At 42.3% G+C, this 20,219-nt stretch overlaps 1 protein-coding gene across 2 annotated transcripts; it reads left to right on the top strand.

Annotated features, from left to right (window-relative positions):
• Window positions 1-392: 392 nt before the first annotated feature.
• Window positions 393-17,945, top strand: SYT13 (synaptotagmin 13). 2 transcript variants are annotated; one of them, XM_015864558.2, is made up of 6 exons: window positions 393-952; window positions 5,630-5,852; window positions 7,827-7,961; window positions 8,058-8,368; window positions 11,780-11,909; window positions 12,207-17,945. In XM_015864558.2, the coding sequence occupies exons 1-6, from the start codon at window positions 770-772 to the stop codon at window positions 12,509-12,511; spliced, it is 1,287 nt and encodes a 428-aa protein (XP_015720044.1). In that variant the 5' UTR covers window positions 393-769; the 3' UTR covers window positions 12,512-17,945. The 2 variants fall into 2 exon arrangements, with proteins under 2 accessions (XP_015720044.1, XP_015720043.1); XM_015864557.2 differs by having other exon boundaries at window positions 7,821-7,961.
• The last annotated feature ends 2,274 nt before the right edge of the window (window positions 17,946-20,219 follow it).

Raw genomic sequence — 20,219 nt, 5'->3', positions numbered from 1 at the left:
GTGAGCCTTGTTTGATAGGATTTTCTGCTGTCTTTTGGACAGAAATGTTGTTCTGCACTAATGCTGGAGAAAGAAGCTCTGAAAGGGGCAGACCTGCACTCAGAGGGGGAAGGATATGATGTGTGAGACAGTGTTTAACTCTTGCAGGTGTTCATTCCCCCACCCTTCGAAGAAAGGTGAAGTTTTGCCTGACACAGGCTTCGTTCTGACTATAGCACTCTCATGCATATCATAACCAGGGGAGTGCTTTTGACAATCACTATATTTATGTTAAAATAGAAAAACCTCAACCTCTTGAGCAAATGAGCAGGCTAGCCGTCAGAAAGACAGCTGGAGAGCTGATCAAATATTTGGATGCTCTTTCTCTGAGTTAGCTAGCAAGGCCCAGCCCCTTCTGCTGACGTCTTTCCTCTTTATCACACATCAGACTTTTCCCAGTGGAGATGGAGAACAGGCTTCAATGAAAACTGCCTGTTTGCAGCTATATGGATATTACAGCCACCACAAGCACTATTTCCTCCACCTGACCTGGAGCAGAAACATCATTAGCAGGATAGAAAGGGAATCTTGTTGCCTAGCAAAGGTGGAATGATTTATCTCTGTCTCTAGATTGGTCCCTTTTCCTTGCTGCACTAGAGAATTGTTTTCAGACTTCCAAGGAGAATGAAGCCAGGCTAGAAATCGGAGTGGATGTAAAACAGCTGTTCTCCCAGGGAGGAGAAGGAGTCACAGGTTTTCATTGCTTTTTGTTCCTGTGCAGCTCAGGACAATGGTTTTGTCTGCCCCAATTATTGCCCTTGGGGCTACCTTAGGGACTGCAACTAGCATCCTTGCCCTCTGTGGTCTCACCTGCTTCTGCAAATGCAAGCAACCTGGGAAAGAACTCTCAGAAAAGGACCAAGACGAGGACACAGAAAATGCTAAGCCCAGTGTGCTTCAGCCAGCCCAGCAAGTAAGACACTATCTCTCACTCTATGATTTTTTTTTTTTTTCTTTAAATGCTGGGGGAGAAGGTGTGGGGGTAGAATGCAACTTCTCTATTAAGCTGTTCAGCATGTATTTTATGCTGCCTATTTATTTGCTTACTGTGTTCAGAATATAATATCACGTTAATGGGAGGAGGACTGAGGGGAACAGAGATAGGAGCTGGGTGACACACAATTATCAGAGCAGCAGATAGAGAGAGAAAGCTGCTAATGGTAAAAACAGGGGAGGAGGTCTGGAAATGCTGCTCAGCTGTCAGTCTGGTCAAGGGAAATCATTTCCTGATAACAGAAGACTGGACTTTACCAGGTGGCACACAGCATTACAAAGACAAGACTCCTGCCAGGATCTCCTGTATCAGCTATTTACCTAGCTCTGTTCATAGTGTCTTGTGGTTCCTGCAGGATAGTTCCCTCTCAACAGCTGATTTTCTTGTTAAAATCATCCCTCTTTGTCTCTCTGCCCCTCTAACAGGGGGGATTAATTATTGGTGAAGTTAAAACCAGGCATTGAAGTGATAATAAAAATGATAGTGAGAATCTGTGTTGTGATGACCGGACAATCTCAGCATGCTAAGGATTGCTTTGTTACTCATTGTAAAAGCAGTGTGAAATACTGGTAATGCCAGGCATCCCTGCACAATCCTTCTTTCTTGTTAGAATCCAGAACATCCCCTTATTTAGTCCTGAGACCAGTGCAATAGAAAGCAACAGGAATTACAGGACCCTTCTAGTACATTTATTAAAGGGAATCTCTCCTTCAAAGGGAATTGTTTGATTTGGTTTATTTTATGCTCATTGCCATCAGCATGAGCTATAGCAACCTGTATGTCTCTGAAAGTATTACCTGTTGGCTGTTGCTCTTGAAGCTTATATGTTCCTAAGCCCATATCACTCCCACCTGACTGTTCAGCCAAATGTTATGCCACAGAAACCAAGTCCAAAGGCTGGTGATCCTCTGTATAAAAGCCTTCATTTACCTTTTAATTACCTGAACTGCTTATTATTTTTGTACTAAAGATAGTAGCAGGAGTCCTACCTGATCTCCTCTGTAACGTGTATAATTGTATATTTAGTCTTTCTCTGGGTATTACTCTTCAGATCTCAATAAAGAAGAGCTTCACTCATGCTCCTGTTGCAGATTATTCTGAGGAAAGATGACCATATCTATATGAATTGTAGTGTAACATATGATGCAGAATAGCATCACAATAGGTTCTGATTGCTGGAGGATGGGAGGAGACTCCACTGACCATGACTGAATGAACATCTGCACCAAGCTTAGGACTTCTCCAGAGATTGCTGTTAATTCTGACCATTTTTCCACAAGTGTGGTCAGCACCTTCTAATATTGGCTTGCATTCTCCTAGGATGAATTTCAGCTGCTCTCTGCCCTCCTTGCAAAAGATTTGACAGAACTATCAGTCTCCTTTCTTGCCTAACCCATACAACTTCTGTATAAAAGGGTATGCAATAATGTTGAGATCTTCCAAATTCACTGTTAAAGTGAGTGAGAAGTGTGGATTTTTGACAGTCATCATCACTTTGCATAGCTTTCCCCCACCCCCACCCCCCCCAGTCTCTTTGTACAAAAGATTTGTTGTTGGTTTTTTCCTCTCAAAAACCTCTCAAATTTAGACAGCCTTTTGTGAAACACTTTGGGAAAGCATTAATAAACACTGGAGCCTGTCCTTCAAGGTGTTACCCTTTTTGCATGACTGAAATAACACTAAGTTATCAAGTCCAACCATGCCCCCAAATACAATTAAGACCCCAGTACTTCATGGGTTATAGTCCCCACAACATTTCTACACATATCAGGTTTTGCCACAACATAATCCAGTGTTTGACCAAATTACTCAGCCTATTCTCAGTGAATAACTCTTACCCAAATGACTTAATGTTTTTAGCATTATAGACCTTCTTATTTTCTTTAATAAATCTGGACAAAGTACAGCAGCCAAATGAACATTCTGTTACAGAAAGAGCAAAATGTTCATAGTTTGTATATTCTGTATCTTTAACAATTCTTCCCAATTTAAATAGTTTTGTTGCCAGGCACGTGCATTCTCCTGTGCTTTCACTGAATCAGAATTAGCCTTCTTTCCTTGAAGGAATAAATCTCAAATTGAATTCTGAGCTTGTGCCTTAGTTACATCCTCTGCATCTATGTTTATAAATTGTCCTGTTGGGACTTCTTTCCAACTGCATTAGCTTTATTATACAGCCTTAGTGCTGTATGTCCTAGCCAGTGTTTGGCATACTTAATTACTGGAGCTTATCAGGGCCACTGATTCTGATAAACAGAGATGACAATAGAAAGATTAAACAAGTCTGCATTTTGTTTACTTGGCACATTTCCCATGCCACTGATGCTTGTATATGCTATAGATAGAGGCTCCCCATGGACGTGCCTGCATACTTGAGAAGGAAGAGTTCAAACAAAAAGATATATCTACAGAACTATTACTAACTGCTGTAGATGTGCAAAGTATCAGCAAAAGGTGCAGGTTAAAAAGCATAAACACATCCAGCAGTGGCAGCAATCTGATGCATTGGCTGAATGTCAATACCACAGACCAAGAAGGGTCAGCTGAAGCCTCCTGGCTAATTCGCACACGTTATGCAGAACTATATGGTTTGTTCTGTATTTAAGATATTGCTGCTGCAAAGAGAACTTCCATAGAGCACAGCTCTGCAAGTAGCTTAGCAGACAACACTAGGGAACAAATCTGTCAGCAAAAACAATGAACAGTTGGAAGAGGTTGGTGGGCTAGTCCCACTGTGCTCACATGTCTCTCATCTTTAATTCTACTGAGCAGACATGCTAGAAGAATATTTAGACCCAGTGGAGCTCTTAGTTGCTGAATGCTGATGGATTTCCTGGCTAAGCGTCTTCCTTATAGCAAGTGGAGGAAGAGACTACACTAACAATACAACAAGTTCACATGGTATTTTTCCCCATCCCAAAGGATTCCAAAGTGTTTTACATGTGAGATGCCCATGGCTTGCTGTTGTGGTGGTCAATTGCTAGAACAGCAGCCTCATACAGTGGGGTCAAAAGAGAAAGAGTAGGCACTGGTTGCCATAACACATGCTTTGAGAGTTTAGAGTTGCAGAACAAAAACATCCTGTTTCTTCAAGCTATTGTCTACTAGTTCCTAACATATTTTTGTTGGTCTTAGATATGAAGAATTTTGATAAGTTACTTCAAACTTCCTGTGTATTTTAGGACTGATGAGCCTTACTTCTCTAAAAGAGGGAATCTCGCTACATCATTATTATAAACCAGCACTATATGACTTACATAATGCCTAAACTTGCTGAACGCTAGGTGGTTATCTGCATACAGTGATGCATTTCTTTTTCAGCTCACTCCTGTTTCAGTGTCCTTAAAATTAGGTAAGAGAAAACGCTGTTACATAGTGGATTTCCTAAATATCAGTGTACCAGCTGCCTTAAGATAGATTGAGGAACCTAATTAGCTCTTTGTCACTGCAAAAATCCATGTAACTGCAGTGCTATGATCTCCAAAAGCAGAGTACTGACTCAAGATCTAGAGACCAAGACTGTTCTCTTTCTTCAGCACTACTTCTTGAGGAATAGCTCAAGATGTACAAATTGGGACCACAAACTCCCAACACAGACAAATGCTCCAGGGCACCATCTACATTCTTTATTAATAGAAAACAATGACACTAATGAAAAACTTTAATTACCATTACAAATAATTCTGGGCTCACCTCCATTCTACACTGACATAGAATAAGTTAGCAGGCAGTGGGGTTGGGAAGAATCCCAGTGCACAGTAATCAAACAAGATGGCAGCCTTACTTCCACTTTTTCATGCTTTGGAAATATTAGCAAAATCTGATGAGAGGGTCAGACTCATCTGCTAGTCAGCTTTTGTTCTTTCCTGTTGATGAAGCCAAATATAAATGAATCAGGAACAATTCCAATTGTGAGTACATGGGAGCCTTTCATGAGATATGAAGAAAAGATGACTGTTGTATTCCACTAAAATATTTTTCATTGCTAGGAGAGAATATAATCCTTTATGTCAACCTTTGCCTAGTCTGCCAAGGCATTACAGCATTTTTCAAGGTCTCCTGTTGCCATGTTCAGCATCATCAGATGAATAAAGTTATAAGAACAATCTCAAACAAAACGTCAGTCCCCATATAATAAAGGAGTAACATATTTCTAAGATCAGGTAGAACTCTGGTCCTCGGAGCCAACAAATAATTCCAGAGAATGGTAGGGCCACCAACTCTGCTATTTTTGGCATGCTATTGCAGGGCTGGTCTGCTAAAGCATGTCTCGTTCAACATGATTGCTACACGTGCTATGTGAGAGCCATGCCTTTGCCTTCCTAATGCTTTCTACAAGTTTACTTGAAATGCTGTATAAAACAGAGGTAATGGTAAACTCTTAGGCAAAAAGACACACACACCAACTAGACAACCAACAGATTTGGCAAGAAAATCTCTCGACACACAGGGAGGCAGTGGTTTCCCTAACCCAAGAAACAATGGCAGCAAGAATGACCAGGGACACCATCTTATCTCCCTTTGTATCAGCTCACTTGGCAGAGGGAGATTAAGAAGAATAAGTGAAAAATAATAAATACTGTCTTACATTTTCAGTTCAACATTAAGAAAACTGCAGAGCCAGTCCAGCCTCGAGCTCTCCTGAAGTTTCCTAACATTTATGGCCCCAAGCCTGTTGTAACTTCACCTGAAATAGTTAACTACACGCAATACTCCTTGAAGACAACAGAAGAACCAGCCACTGTAAAACACGCTGTTTTGGATGAGAACAGGATGAAGATACAAGTCAATGAAGAATTGTTTGTTCTCCCTCAAAACGGTAGGAACATTTGGTCTTCAGACTATCAGAAGAAAGATTTCTATTCAGAGTGTAGATCTTTAAAACTTTTGAACATTATATGATTATAGTTAGAGTAATAAATGAGGAAATGAAGACATTGGGTGCTTTTCACTCCCCCATCATGAGTACTGTGAGCTCTTTTTTTAAATGCATGTGTAAATATTAAGTAATCATGGAGCACATCGGGAAATTTAAGTAACAAATCCATAATTACAACAGATTGTATTCTTTTTACCTAACTACTTGGTTGTCAATAGAGGACCTGGATCTCAGGAAGCATGTTTTACATTGAAAAGCATATATTCAGTGTGAATCTTTACCAAGAGCTGATGCCACAATATGGGTGGAATACTTGGTCAAAACTAAGCGGTACTGCTCCTCTAGAAACCCTGTTAGCTGTCCAGCAACAGCCCTTATCAGGGACATCGGTGGAATGAGTTCAAGTTTATACTTCATTTTCTCTGCCTCTTCATTCCACCAGTCCCATGAGATGTTCTTGGTTTGCTGTAATGTGAAGCGAAACTATAGGCTGACACCACTTTTTTTTTTTTTTTTTGGCCATACAGCATTCTTGTTTCTCAGCCAGCCCAAAAAGTAGCATGCCAAAGCCCAGAACATAAAATTCCTGGAGGCTAAGAGAAAATGTAATGCTAATTATATACATCTGGGTTGCTTCCATAATGATTTTCACCTCCATAGTAGTCATTTTAAGCAACATAATTGACTCTTATGGGTACTATGTTACCATACTAATGAAAACTTCCTGACAATTTGCCAGAGACACAATGCTACCTGTCATAATGTTTTTTATTGTTTTTGTTGTTGTTGTTGTCGTTGTTTTTGAAAGAGCTCTTTTTAATTATATTACCTGTGTATGTATTTTTGTCCTTACGGGAGGAAGAATGTCATATAAAAAAAAAAAAAAAATCACTTAAAGCCCCTCCACTTAACACCTGCAAGTACAGAAAACTAAGGAGTACCATGGTATAGTGCTACAGTGTGATGAAAAGTACAATAACAGTGCAGCAAATCAGGTCAATCCCAAACATAACAACTGTAGATGGAGAAATAGGAAAAAAAAGAAAACCTACTTACCTTTAGAAGACCTCAGGTAGGCAAGTCTCCAGTAAACCATCCTTGTTTCCACTGCCAGCCCTTAAAAGAGTTCTGTAAAGGGGTGGATCCTGGCTCCACTCCTTCCGGTCACTCAGGAGTATTGCTTGCAGCTGAGCTCCCCTAGGTTGGCCCTGTTTTCCCACCAGCTGCTCTATTATTTTCTATGTGAGTCAGAAATGACCTTGCAGATGAAAGATTTTGACGACAGAAAGATGTGGCTTCCCTTTTAGTCTTGTCTCTTACTTTATTTCAGTATAAATGTGTACACAGCTTCAAAACTGTACACGGAGAAACTGCCTCACACCTTCCCAAGCTCACTATCCTCAACATGGTCAGTTGCTATTGGGATAGATGTCATATTGGCTTTCTGTGTGAAAAATACTGCAGTGTTAAAATAAATTTTAAAAAAGGTTATATAGGCTTGCATTAATACAGTTGTGTGGTAGCTCTAAAGCAGACTCAAATTCTCATTAAAAAATACAAATGTGTAATACAACAACATGCATAAAAGATTTATATAAAACAATACGGTAACAAGCAAATAGTTTAGGCACCTTGGCTTCAGCATAAGGTGAAAGAGTAAAGGTGAAGCACCTCAGAACACATGGTGGAGGGAGCAGGAAACTTGTCTGGGTGCTGTGGAAGGAACTGGAAGTGTGAGAAGGCAGCAAGAAGGAGATATGATGAGGGAAGAAGGAGGAACAGAAATGATATTCCTGCATATAAAGTAAAGTGCAGGAATAGTAAGAGATTTAGATTAATTGAGTCAAGACAAGGTGGATTTGTTCTTCCTGGAAGGTAAAGACTTCCTTGCTAATGAGGTTATTTCAGTTCCAGGTGTGGTAAAGGATGTGTGTGTCACAGAGCACTTGAAGCCCGAGCGGGCAGCCAGCTGTAACCAGGTCCCTGAACTGCGCTATTCCCTCACATACGATCAACAAAAAGCTGAGCTGCGTGTGGCCCTTCTGGAAGGTAAGGGGCAGTAATCTGTTACTGATGATACCCTACTTGGACTTCTTCAGGACTATCCTTTGTGAAAGGTATTTACAGTCAATCTTTCCTTTCCAGCTATGCATGGCAAAATGAGCATTGACCAAGATGCTGGCTGCCATTGCTACATACTGGGCACACTAGTGAGCAAATCTGGCATGACTGAAGCCCAGACAGAGCTGAAAAAGAAGGTGCTTCACACCCTCTGGGAGGAGGCCCTGCGGTTCCCGTTAACTGAGGAGGAGATGCAAGAGGGGACTCTGACTCTCACCTTGAGAAACTGCGACAAGTTCTCCAGACACAGCATTGTGGGGGAACTCAAACTGAGCCTTGCTAACATGGAGGAATTCGGGATGGCCCAATGGGAAAGACTAAAGACCCCAGAGAAGGTACGGACTCAGTCTGTATCACTAGTCCAGAGGCTCTAGTTATTGTGTGCACAAGAGAAGCCTTTTTCCAATACAGCTGCATGTCCGTAGGTGGGTGGCTTGTTGCATCTGGACCCAGGTCTGGAGAGGCAATGTGTGACTGCAAAGGTGATGTACTAGAACTCTGTGTTGACCTAACCGCTTCAGAAAGCAATCAAAAGCCCATCAGCCCATCCCTTTCATCTACAGCTCCCGGAATTTAAGATGTGTTAAACCTCCCTTTCCTCCTCTCTCAATTACATGATAATCTAACACTGATATCTGCAATTCAAAGCCTATGTCTGGAAGTTACGTGCGTTTCTGTGTGTAAACAATGTAGGGACTGTGGTAGCAAAAGTTCAGCTGCTACGTTATGCCTCCTCTGCAGAGCTGGGTGTGGGTAAGGCATCTGATAGCAGCCTACTTCATACTAAAGAAAGATCTCTGGCTGAGAGAAGGGCAGAAGATCTGGCAACTTTTGCTGCTGAAAAAAAATGGAGGACTAAAATAAATTATTCTCATGTGAGTCATAGTTACTTAAATCCTTGAACCATAATAAATAGAGCCCTCCATTCTCCCCCCATCTACTGCAGTATCCACTCTGTAAACAATACTCCATTAGCGACAAGTTCACAGAGATGGTTGGTTTTCACTCATGTATACCTGGCAGAGTCCTGGCATACAGGGTACTCCACGTATACATAGAAACAGGACAACACTCATTTCTCAAGCAGGCTGACAGTGCAAGGTTAACGCTAACCATACCGCTGAACTGTACTGCCCCAGTTTGAGCTGAGGATGTGCAGTGAAAGCTGAATTTGCGTCATCTGGGACCTGAGAGAGCCAACCCTTGCACAGACAGCTTCTATACAGATCCTGAATCATTCATTCAGAACCAGAGCAGGAGGCAGTGAGGAAGAGCTGATCAAAAAAAGAGCAGCTATTTTTGACAGCATCCATCCAGAAACAAAGTTAGTGGGGCTTTGTTTAAAGTCTGACATTTCCTTGAAAAGCCATGAGCTGCAGAAATTTCATTCCTGTACTCTTGGTAATTCTCCCACACAAGGGAAAGAGCTCAGAGGGGAGCTTGCAGCTAACCAGGTAATGTAATTAGTATTCAGGAATTCACAGAGTGCTGTGGGCAATGCAAATCACAGATATTGCAGTCTGATGTCCTTATCTTGTCTTCCTTCCCTCCCACTGCTTTGCTAATGGCAGTGATGATAGTGGTCGCTTACATAGCACCTTTCCTTTTGTGATTTCACGGTGCCCTGCACAGTAACTCACCACTGACCCCGTGATGCCTGTTATCCTCAGTCCACAGAAAGAGGGAGAAGGAAAAGAACCTCTGGCTCAGTCTCGTCACGCAAATCTCCAGCAGAAACCAACCATTACGGTTTTGGTTTCATGTGGTTACAGGGTGGTCAAGAACTCGATCAGAATATTAGAAGATAAAAAGACATAAGCAGAACATGTGGTGTGTGTGCACAATGAGTACATCTGCACGTGAGTGTATGTGCATTTACAGCCTGCTGCTGCACCCAGCTTCTCATCCTCTACAGCATTTGCTATGCATGGAGCTACAGTTACCAGCTTCTAGCCAAAAGCTACAGTGAGGCTTTGTGATATACAGGGTGGATATGTAAACAAAAGCAGTTCATAATTTGCCAAAATTATGGTCTTGTATTAAGATGATATTTGTATTTGTCAGGGACACACAGCCATTTAAATCTGCCTCTTTTTTTGTTTCTTTCTTAAGATGCACTTGCATTTAGGGCAGGATTTATTTAAGTGAAACATATACAAGCCCTTTGTTGCTACCTGAGTGCATGAAGGAAGATTTACTCGGACTGATCTGAGATTGAATTTCAGGCTTCCTTGCTAATAGCCTCCCACCTGAGTTGTGCACAACAAATAAGTCATTCAAACCAGACAGTGATGACAGCCAAGCTTTCTGGAGAGTCAATCACCTCACAGGGAGCATATGGAAGGCTTGTCCTTGCCTGTAGAAAGTAACCCGGTGAAAACATAATTTGAAATATTTATGGCTCACTTAGAACTGCAAGTGGAGAGCACAGAAATGGCCTAGAGGAGGGCAGTCTGTCCTAAAGCTTTTAGATCACACTAAGGAGTCCAAAGGGAGTCTATTGAATTGGCATTGGTTTCTGTGTCTCTTCTGGATCATTAACCTTACACTAAAACAGATTTCTGTCACAATCTTGCACTTACGGAGAGTAACTTACATCCCTCTCGCCCCTCAACATTGCCTTCCTAGCATGGCAGAGGTGCTGCTTTCCAAGGCAAGCTCATCTGGCAGGAGGTCGTTTCCCTCTTTTTCTGCCTTCAGGGATATTTGTACAGTACAAATGAGAGAGGGGAATAAAGGCCAGGAGGATAAGAGGACAATTGCTAATGGGAAGAAAGGAATCAAATAATCCAAAACTAAAATACATGTGGCCCCGTGAAGTGAATGCTTGATTTTACAGAGCATCTGCCCCAAAGATAATCCCACTGGGCAACAGGGATAGCTGTTCACAGGCTGCAGGGAGGCTGGAAGAGAGGAAGTGTAGAGCACTGTGCTGAGCTGATGAGGGTTTTAGGTTGGCTGTTTGTTGTTTTTTTTTATCACCAGATAAGGTTAACAAAGAAGGTTCAACACCAGCTCCAAGGTAGCTGGGTGGCACAAGCCAAGGCATCACCTACTCTTTCCCAGCCTGACAATTAAGCAGTGGGGACCTGGGACCATGTCTGGTCAGAGACCCCTCACAGGAGTGATGAATGATTAAAAAGAGCAGTAATTGAAGTAGGGGACATAAACCAAGTACAGCTAGATAGTCTGTCACAAAATGATGGAATACTTACACAGAGTTCAGCCCCAAATTCTTGTCTGATTAAATATTCCACTGGAAATAGCTGTTAGGAAACAGTACATAGAATCATAGAAAGGCCTGAGTTGGAAGGGACCTCAAAACCCGCTCAATTCCAACCCCTTGCCATGGGCAGTGCTGTCACCCACCAGCTCAGGCTGCCCAGGGCCCCATCCACATCCAGGGAAGGGGCATCCACAGTTTCACTGGACAGCCCCTGCCAGTGCTTCACCACACTTTGAAGAAAGAATTTCATCCTAACATTTAACCTAAGTTTCCCTCAGTTGCTTTCCAGTAGCAAAAGAAAGGAGCAGTCAAAGTGTTCTGGTCCCAGTAAATGAGGTCTCTTGAATATGTTGCCTGGTTTGTTCTGATCCAGTTTAACTGGAAAAGTCTCCTGTACTGAGACAGGGAGACAGTTTGGTCAGTCTATGACCTTAAATTCATCCCCTTGTGTTATTTAGTTTTCCTAATGTTAGACTTAGATTGCACACAAAATTAACTCTTTATACATCTCAATTTCCAGGAGCCATCTACAGGCCATGGAGAAGTTCTGCTCTCTATCAGCTATCTGCCAGCTGCAAACCGCCTGCTTGTGGTGATTATTAAGGCTAAAAATCTCCATTCCAAGCAGCTGAAAGATCTTCTTGGAAATGGTGAGTGGGATAGCAAGAAAAACTGAGATTAATATTTCTTCTATGAAGTAAATCTAGAAAGAAAGTGGAAAGTATGGTGTTTGCCAGAAAAAAAAAAACCCACAAAAAACAAAATACTCCAAACAGTTGATTTCGAAAGCTAATGAGATTTGAACAATTTTTAAAAAGGGAAAGCTAAAAAACCCCAAGATCAATGTTGCTCATATTCTCTTACACAGCCTGTTGTCAATAGTTAAAGTTCTCTTGCATTCATTTCATTAAATGTTCATTAATACAGTCTCCCTGATTTCTTTGTAGATGTTTCTGTCAAGGTGACCCTGAGGCACCAGTCCTTAAAGCTGAAGAAGAAGCAGACCAAACGTGCAAAGCACAAGATCAACCCTGTCTGGAATGAGATGATCATGTTTGAGGTGCCTCAAGAGCTGCTGCGTGCCTCTAGTGTGGAGCTGGAAATGCTGAGCCAGGATGGTGCTGGGCAAAGCCAAGTGCTCGGCAAGTGCAGCCTGGGTTTGCATGTCACAGGCACAGAGAGGAACCACTGGGAAGAAATGCTGAGGAACCCCAGAAGACAGATAGCCATGTGGCATCAACTCCACATGTAGGCATGCTATGACTACTGCCAACCAGATTTCCACCAAGCCTCTGAGCGTGGGGAAATAAGCTGCATTTCACCTTCCACTCTCCCATCCACCAAGTGGCCCAGCACAGCATTCTTCTCAGGCCACCCGCTCTGATTGCCAAAGGAAACTGTCTGGAAAATGTACTTAGAGGACAATGGCTCACCCTACCAAGTGGTTCTCTTAAACAAAGGGCCTGGCTGTCTGGGTGATTTGAATCACTTTTGTTAGCCTGCCCACTGTCGTTTCTTTGAGTTCCCAGTTTCTGCAGAGAAGCTGAGGGGATTAGAGGGATCACAGAAATCTCAGCTGTTCTTTGGCATCTGGCACTTTCACCCAAGCTCAGTGGTGAAGGCTGGCTCCATAATATGCAGCAATCATTTTGCCAGTCACTGTTTTTCATAATGCTTTGTAAGATTGTAAGAAATGAAGATCACAAAATTAATGCTGACTTCTGACCCAAAGCAGTAGTATGGAAGAGAGAGAAGCTAGGTGGAAGCATAGATGAATGTGCATTAGACGGATATCTAGAAGTACAGAAGGAACAGAGGAAGAGGAGAGACAGCCATACTGTCACCCAGTGTAGTCTTTGAAGCAAACACTGCCAAACAAGAAGTCAAATATTTTTCTTCACTTTTGTTTATTAGAGTGTTTGATACCTTAGCTTTAGGGTTCATGAAAACTGTTGAAAGCATGAAAGTTTCAGAATCCTCTACATCACCCATGAAGACCCTAAACATGGACAGCAAGTTATTACTGATATTACTTCCAAAAACATGGACCAAATCCTTCTGCTTACTGACATTCTGTTTGGGAATTTCTGATCTGAAAAAGTTTCAAATACAGTAATTGTATTCCAGGAAGTATCTATACAAAAGAAGTGGGATCCCTTCATACCTTAGCATTTGATTGATGGTCTTGGTTTGAAGTTAACTATCACACCCAATTCTCATACCTGCATTACTTGAAGAAAACCCTTCAGAACGGTCATGTATTTCATCACTTCCAGACAGAAGGAATTCACCGACCAGACATACTCTCTAGAGCTTGCTTTTTTTGTGTGCACTTTCAAGATCTGATGTGGCTTAAATGTTACTGTTTACTGTTCTTTTTGTGTCTGGATGGACTGAAAAGCTGGCACTGCCAGCAATTATGTTACAATCACATAAGCACAGATTGTTCTGCTGCTTTATTTCAAGTAGTAGACACAGCTTTGAGGACTTGTATGGGAACAAGACATCCAAAAGTCTGAAAACGGGATCATATGTTTTGTAGCACTGAAATACTCTGAGAACTTCAATTTTTGTAGGGTTAGTATGATTCCCTGTTTAATTCAAAATATTAAACTGGGCTTTATCTTGAATACATTCCATTTTGCTGATTTAGCCAAACAAGTCTAGTAAGTTGTCAGGTGAAGGCTAACACCCTGCAGTGAAAGGGGAAACAACCAGAACCAGTCTCTGAAAATTGGCTTTAGTGTCAAGCACAGAAGTTTGTGAACAGAGGAGTGAAGTTCAGCTGGAAGCCACTCACTAGTAGTGACTGTGGTGGTATTGGGGCCAACTCTGTTTAACATCTTCATTAATGACCTGAATGACAGGACAGAGCACACCTTAAACAAGTTTGCAGAGGATACAAAACTGAGTGTAGCTGTTGATACACAAATTTCTTGTGCTACTTTTCAGAAGGATGTGAACAGGCTGGAGAAATGGACTGACAAGAATGTTCAATAAAATGAAAGGTAAAGTCCTGCAGCTGAGGAGGAACAACACCATGCAACACCACAGGGCCGGGGAAAACCACCTGGGAAGCAGTTTTGCAAAGAACTTGGGGCCCTGGTAGAAGCCAAGTCAAACATAAACCAGCAGTGTACTTTTGCATCAAAGAAGTGCAACAGTGCCTTGGGTTGCATTATGAAAGCCATTGCCAGCAGCTCAGTAGGGGTGATTCTACCCAGCACTGGTGAGGACAGACCTGAAGTGCTGTGTCCCGCTCTTGGCTTCCAAGGTGAGAAAGATTTGGATTTACATGAACAAGTGCAGCAAAGGGCCATGCAGATGATTACAGGAGATAAGCATCTTTTGTATGAGGAGAAGCTGAGACCTGACACCATCTAGTCTGGAGAAGAGAAGGCTCAATGTGTATAAGAACCTGATCTGGAAGAGGAAAAAAGAAGAGACAGGCTCTTCTCAGTAGTGTCTGGTGACAACATAAGAGGAAATGGGCACAAATCACAATACATATAATTGTAAGTAAATGTGAGAGAAAAATTCAGACAGAAAGAGAGAGAGAGAGAGAGAGAGACTGAGAGAGAGAAGATGATTAAACAGTGGATCAAGTTTCCAAGAGAAGTTATTGGTCCTTGGAGACCCCTGAAACCTGACTGGACATTGTGTAGTAGATGTAGACATCTACTGTAGTTTATACTGCTTTGAACAGAGATGGGACTGGACAAGGTGTTCTCCAGAGGTCCTTTCCACTCTCAGAGGCTGTGTGACTCTGAACAGATCAACAAGGTCAATGAACAGTGAAGAAAACTATCTTTACATTGCTACTCTCATTACTGGGTGGCGTAGCAGCGAGTTACTTGATCGCATTGAAGAAAGAGATAAAAACAACTTTGACCAAACAAACAAACAAACAAACAAGCAGACAGAAAATTAAATAAGTGAATGAATAAATAAGCTACAGAATCTTATAAGGAATGGTTTAATCTCTGCTACTGCTCCACTGGCTAGGGGAGGTTTAATTAGAAAAAAAGAAAAATGACTTTGTTTTATGGATTTTTGTTTTATTAAGAAAGAGCTGTAGGATTCTGTGATTAAAGTAAACATAGCAGAAACTTAGTTGATAGCAAATTCTCAGTAGTTTCTCTGTTCTGTCTTCTGTTGTCTGTAGATATGCCTATAGGTTTGGAATAATTATTTCCATTTAAGTGCAACATTTGTTGTCATGTTGGCCTGTTCTTCCTATAGTTCCTGGCATCGATGCAATTCTTTCTTCCTTTTAGTATAATGATAAGAAGAACAACTTCATGGTATGATGCTATTTGGCTGGCAATGAAAAGCCTGAAGGGCCAAATATTTGTCTTGCTGCCAAGAGATTTCTCCAGTTCTGCCTCCTGCTTATTTTAATGAACCTTTTATAACATCTTGGTGACTGATTGTAAACAGCATTATCTGCCTCTGCCCCTGGTGATTTTGGCACACCCTGTAATTAGATAACAATCCTACAGCACCTAAGAAATAGCCCCTTGAAATCTGATTTTCCTGTGAAAAATATAATGTCCTCTTTTATAGAAGAGAAAGATATGTGTAGACACTTAACCACAAAATAGTCTTAAGGCAAAAGTGGTGTCATCAGAGTTAAAGGCTGGTGTTGTTCCTTCCTTTGCTGTATGCAATTGAAACAGAGAACAAATGTATGCATCTCTCCTGACTGGATCTTTTTTACTGTCTGGCATTTTAGCCTGGGAAGAATGCTTTTTGCATTCAGCTTAGTCTTAAGAGGCTGCCAGGTGTTGATTTAATGAGGCAGGAGCTGTTCTAGGGACTGAAAGGCAGTGCAGTTAAGGGTGCTGGCTCCCATGAGCAGAAGGAATGTTGCGTACGTGTGGTACTGGAGGGGCAGGGACGCCCAACCCTGGCCCTTTTGAACTTTGTTAATAGGAGCTGTTTGTCGTCAAATTCCTGCTCCTGTTCAGTGCCCTGCCGTTATGCCATGAAACTGCCTGTATCAGGCAGTGCTTGAATGCCCCGAGCCCCAGCACCCCATGGCTGTAGGAACTAAATTGGCCTGAGCAGATGAACTGTAGAGCTACTGTGTGAAATGGCAGCATATTATATATATAAACAAAAAAGTATCTGGAAATTCCCTGTGTCATCACATGTTTGAACTAGGTGATCATAGTGGTCTTTCCCAGCCTTAATGATTCTATGATTCTATAACAGGTGACAATAGGTTATGACAATTAATGTTCTTAAGTAATGTGTTTGACCAAGAAGCCAGGTCAGTAGATTCCCCAGTGGCAATTCAGTGGTTGCACTGATCCTTCTGCCTGCTATTAACCCATTAATATGAAGAAATGTTAAGGCTGGAAGCAAACAAGCTGTGGAGATAAAAAAACAAAACCAAAAAACACTACCACCATCAAAAACAATAACAAAAAATACCCTTAGGAATTTGTGCTACTGTAGGAAAGATTAAAAAAGCACACAGATAACTGATAGTCCCTAAAACACAGAATCATAAAATCACTAATATTGGAAAAGACCACTAAGTTCATCTAGTCCAACTGTCAACCCATTGTCATTACTACCCTTGGCATTTTCTCCAGTTATAAGGGGCAGTGGTTGCAGTTGTCCTGTAAATGGACAAAGTATTTCCTTCAGTTCTTGTCCCAAGTATACTTGAATGCTGATGGAAACCATGTTCACTTTGCAAACAGGAAACACATTGGAAGTTAATGGAAAATTCACTTCAACAAGTCTGGGATAAGGCTGGGAATACTTTCAGGTTCAACTCTTCTCCCAGGCGTTATTCTGCTTTCAACATTCTGAACAAAAGCACTTTGAATTTTGCAAGGATTTGTCATCAGTACTGTGTGTCCCGAGATACATTTGTTATCAGAAAGGAGGAGTTTGCAGTTTGAGCTTTACAAATGCAGCCTGAAGTTTGTCCGCATTTTCCTGATGTCTGTGAATCTGATTCTGGACATGATCCCCACCAAATGGCATGCAGGAAACTGTAAGTCACATTACTTACCTGATTCCTGTAATGCCCACTTGAAAAGGCAAATTGTGCAGCGATTTCCCCCCTCTGCAGCAGGAAGGTTGAAAGTTGCATACTACGCATTATAGTCCAGCTGCCCATCGCTGGCAAGCACAGGAGGCACAAAGAGCAATGTGGTGGGAAACGGTCTAAAAATGATATCAATAGCAGGGCTTGAGATAAGCACAATGACATTTAGTTAAATCTGGGAGCCAAGGTGCCTTGGACTACACTCCTTAGGAGGTCAGTTTAAAGTTTGGTGGGACTGAAGGGCAGAACTTTGGCAGTACCTTTTATGAATTCTCAAGTGTAACTAAATCTCAAGATAAATTTAGTTCATTTGCTGAATGATAAGCATGATGAGCAAAAACTAATACTAGACACTATATTGTTTCTTCTGTTGGTAATATCAAACTGCACAACAGTAGCAAAGTGAAATAGTGCTTCATGGCCTTCCAGCATGAGAAGGCTTTTCTGCTTACTCAGTCCTTCAGCGTCCAAATGTGTGTATTGCACAGAGCAGATATTGTTTGTCAAGATGATATTGTATGCACAGTCCAAAGCACAAACAGAGCATGAGATTCAGTCTTTGTGTCTACTGTTAGAGCACAAAATGTAAATCACCACAAGTAAATAATTCCAAACTGTGTGCGCATTGTGTCTGTTTGTTTACTGCAGGGTAAGGCCCCTGTGCTGAAGCTCACAAGCTGAGGGGCAAAACACTGCAATGAGGCAACAGCAAGTCCTGTGTGCGGTCCACCAAGGGCTGGGTGTGTGGTGAGAAGGGAGCAGCCAGGAGGGGTGTCCTGTTCCGGCCAAACACAGGAAAGCTGTTGGCTTTCAGCAGGGTGGTAACTAAGCAAAGCTATAAAGGTTTTCCTGCAGCTGCAAAGAGGTTAGGGAATGGGATCTGGCAACCAGCTTCCTTCCAGATACTGGCATCATCTCTGAAAACAAGCTAAGAAGTGAATTTGGATTTAGTCTTGTTGCTGGTCTTTGTACTTTCAAGGGAATGCTGATGATACTCTGCAAACCGTGTACCTATGAGAAAATTCCTGCTTAGCTGACCTAATACCATCACTGTTTCCTAACAAGGCACAGAGATCAAAAGCTGTACATAAAAGTAAGAGAAAAAGAAACTGGGGGCAGAAATGGGAGATATTTACCTCACTGACAGTTTGGGGGCACTCTGTCAACCACCACAGTCAATGTTCAAGCACAAGAGAAGCCAAAAAGTGAGTCTGGGAGGGGGCAGGGGGGGGTGGAGGTGCGTGGGCTGCTGCCGGCCCCACAGAGAGGGCTGCACCTCCTGTGCCCACCATGTCCCCCACACTACTTGCCTGCCCTGCACCATCCCCCCAGAAACAGCGAAGGCTGACAGCAGCACAGACAACAAACTTGTTTTTTCCCTTGGATCAAAACAACTTCAAACGAGGGACTTCAGAGAGCTGAGAAGCCTAGTTAGCACAGATGCTGTTCTGCGGGAGCCTTTGATTGCCGGATATTTTTAGAGACCCTTTAAACGAGCTGTGGCTGTGTTCATATGGCTGCAGTTCTGCCTGCAGCAGTCAACGTTTCTCTGTGCCTGCTGCCCTGAGCTGCCATGGGGCCAGCCCTCCACCACAGCCCGTTTTCCCCACAGACCTGCCACTTCCAGGAAGGGACAACACCTTTGTTTTTTTGCTAAACTAAGTTCTGAGTGCCAGCCTGTAACCACAGCCATCCCCATGGAGCATGTCCAGGACACCAGCAGAGCTGGGGAAGAGCATGCCAGGCGTTAGTGCTATGACAACCATCACAGAGGAATTTTTCAATTTCCTTTTCACTCATATTGACATGAGAATTAGTGGTCCTAAAAATGAAGGGCAAACTTAGTCCTAGATCAGATAAATTTGTGTGGGCTTCCCTTCCTCACAGTGACTCAGACTGTGCACTTTGAGTGAAGGACTCTTGCTTTTAAGTCCTTGGTTTGAAGCTATCAGCAAGGAGGCAGTCACTGCCAACAGCAGTGGTCAGGTGTCTGCAGCACAAAAAAATGGAAGCTAATAACAAATCAGCAATGGATTTTGATTGCTAATCCTACTCTTCACGCACTGTTGACCTGCTGAAGACAAAGCACTGTCCTGCCTTGTATGCTACTGATTGATGAGCAAAGATGAAACTCCAAGGATGAGTTTTCCATCAATGGCTTTGGAGTGCCCAGCAAACCCTGTGCCTGCTGAGCTGGATCTAAGCCCTGGGTGATGCCAGGTTTTGCTGGGTTTACTTACTGCTCAGAAACAGACTTTAATCACTGCAGTGAAAGCTGCCAGGAAATGGCACATTATTTGTAATTGCTCCATAACTTCAAGGTGTCCACTAAAAAAAACCTTTTATAAATGAACACTAATTTTTGGCTATTTTAATTTCTGAGTCTGGAAACTGCCTCTTGCTTCCAGTCCCTGTGGCTCTCATTGTTTTTGGCTGAACTGTGGGGAATTCAGTTCCGAAACCAATGCACAACTGTCCTCCAAAAACCATTTATACCCTTGAGTGCGTGCTTTCACCCAAGGCCCACCTCTCTCCTCAGCTTATGAGTCCCCTTAGCCCAAACCTCCTCCAAGGCCAGAATTTGCATTTACTTTCATCTGGTACCAGCAAATTGCCCAGCACCAATGTGTTGTGAACTGAGCAAACATGAGTGGGCACAGCAAATCACCAGTTTAAATCCTCAAAGCAGAACCAAGCCTTTATACCATACATAGCTGCTGGAGACCTCACTGCCATCTTCCAGTACTAGAAGGAAGCTTAGAAGCAGGAAGGGAATAGACATTTTACCTGGATTGATAGTGATAGGACAAGGGAGAATGGCTTCAAACTAAAAGAGGGAAGATTGCCAGCAGGCTAAATAACTTTCCTATATCACATAACACTGGTTATCCAT

This window comes from Coturnix japonica, chromosome 5 (genome assembly GCF_001577835.2).
Source record: "Coturnix japonica isolate 7356 chromosome 5, Coturnix japonica 2.1, whole genome shotgun sequence".
Taxonomy (NCBI): Eukaryota; Metazoa; Chordata; class Aves; order Galliformes; family Phasianidae; genus Coturnix; species Coturnix japonica.
The sequence above is the reverse complement of the archived record's forward strand: the minus strand, read 5'-3'. Positions and strand labels throughout refer to the sequence as shown.

What these genes read in the sequence shown, in the direction of transcription:
- SYT13 (XM_015864557.2), top strand. Translation starts at nt 770, where the DNA reads ATGGTTTTGTCTGCCCCAATTATTGCCCTTGGGGCTACCTTAGGGACT. An exon ending in TGCTTCAGCCAGCCCAGCAA is followed by an intron (nt 953 to 5,629) that starts GTAAGACACTAT and finishes TTACATTTTCAG; the next exon opens with TTCAACATTAAGAAAACTGC. An exon ending in GAAAGATCTTCTTGGAAATG is followed by an intron (nt 11,910 to 12,206) that starts GTGAGTGGGATA and finishes ATTTCTTTGTAG; the next exon opens with ATGTTTCTGTCAAGGTGACC.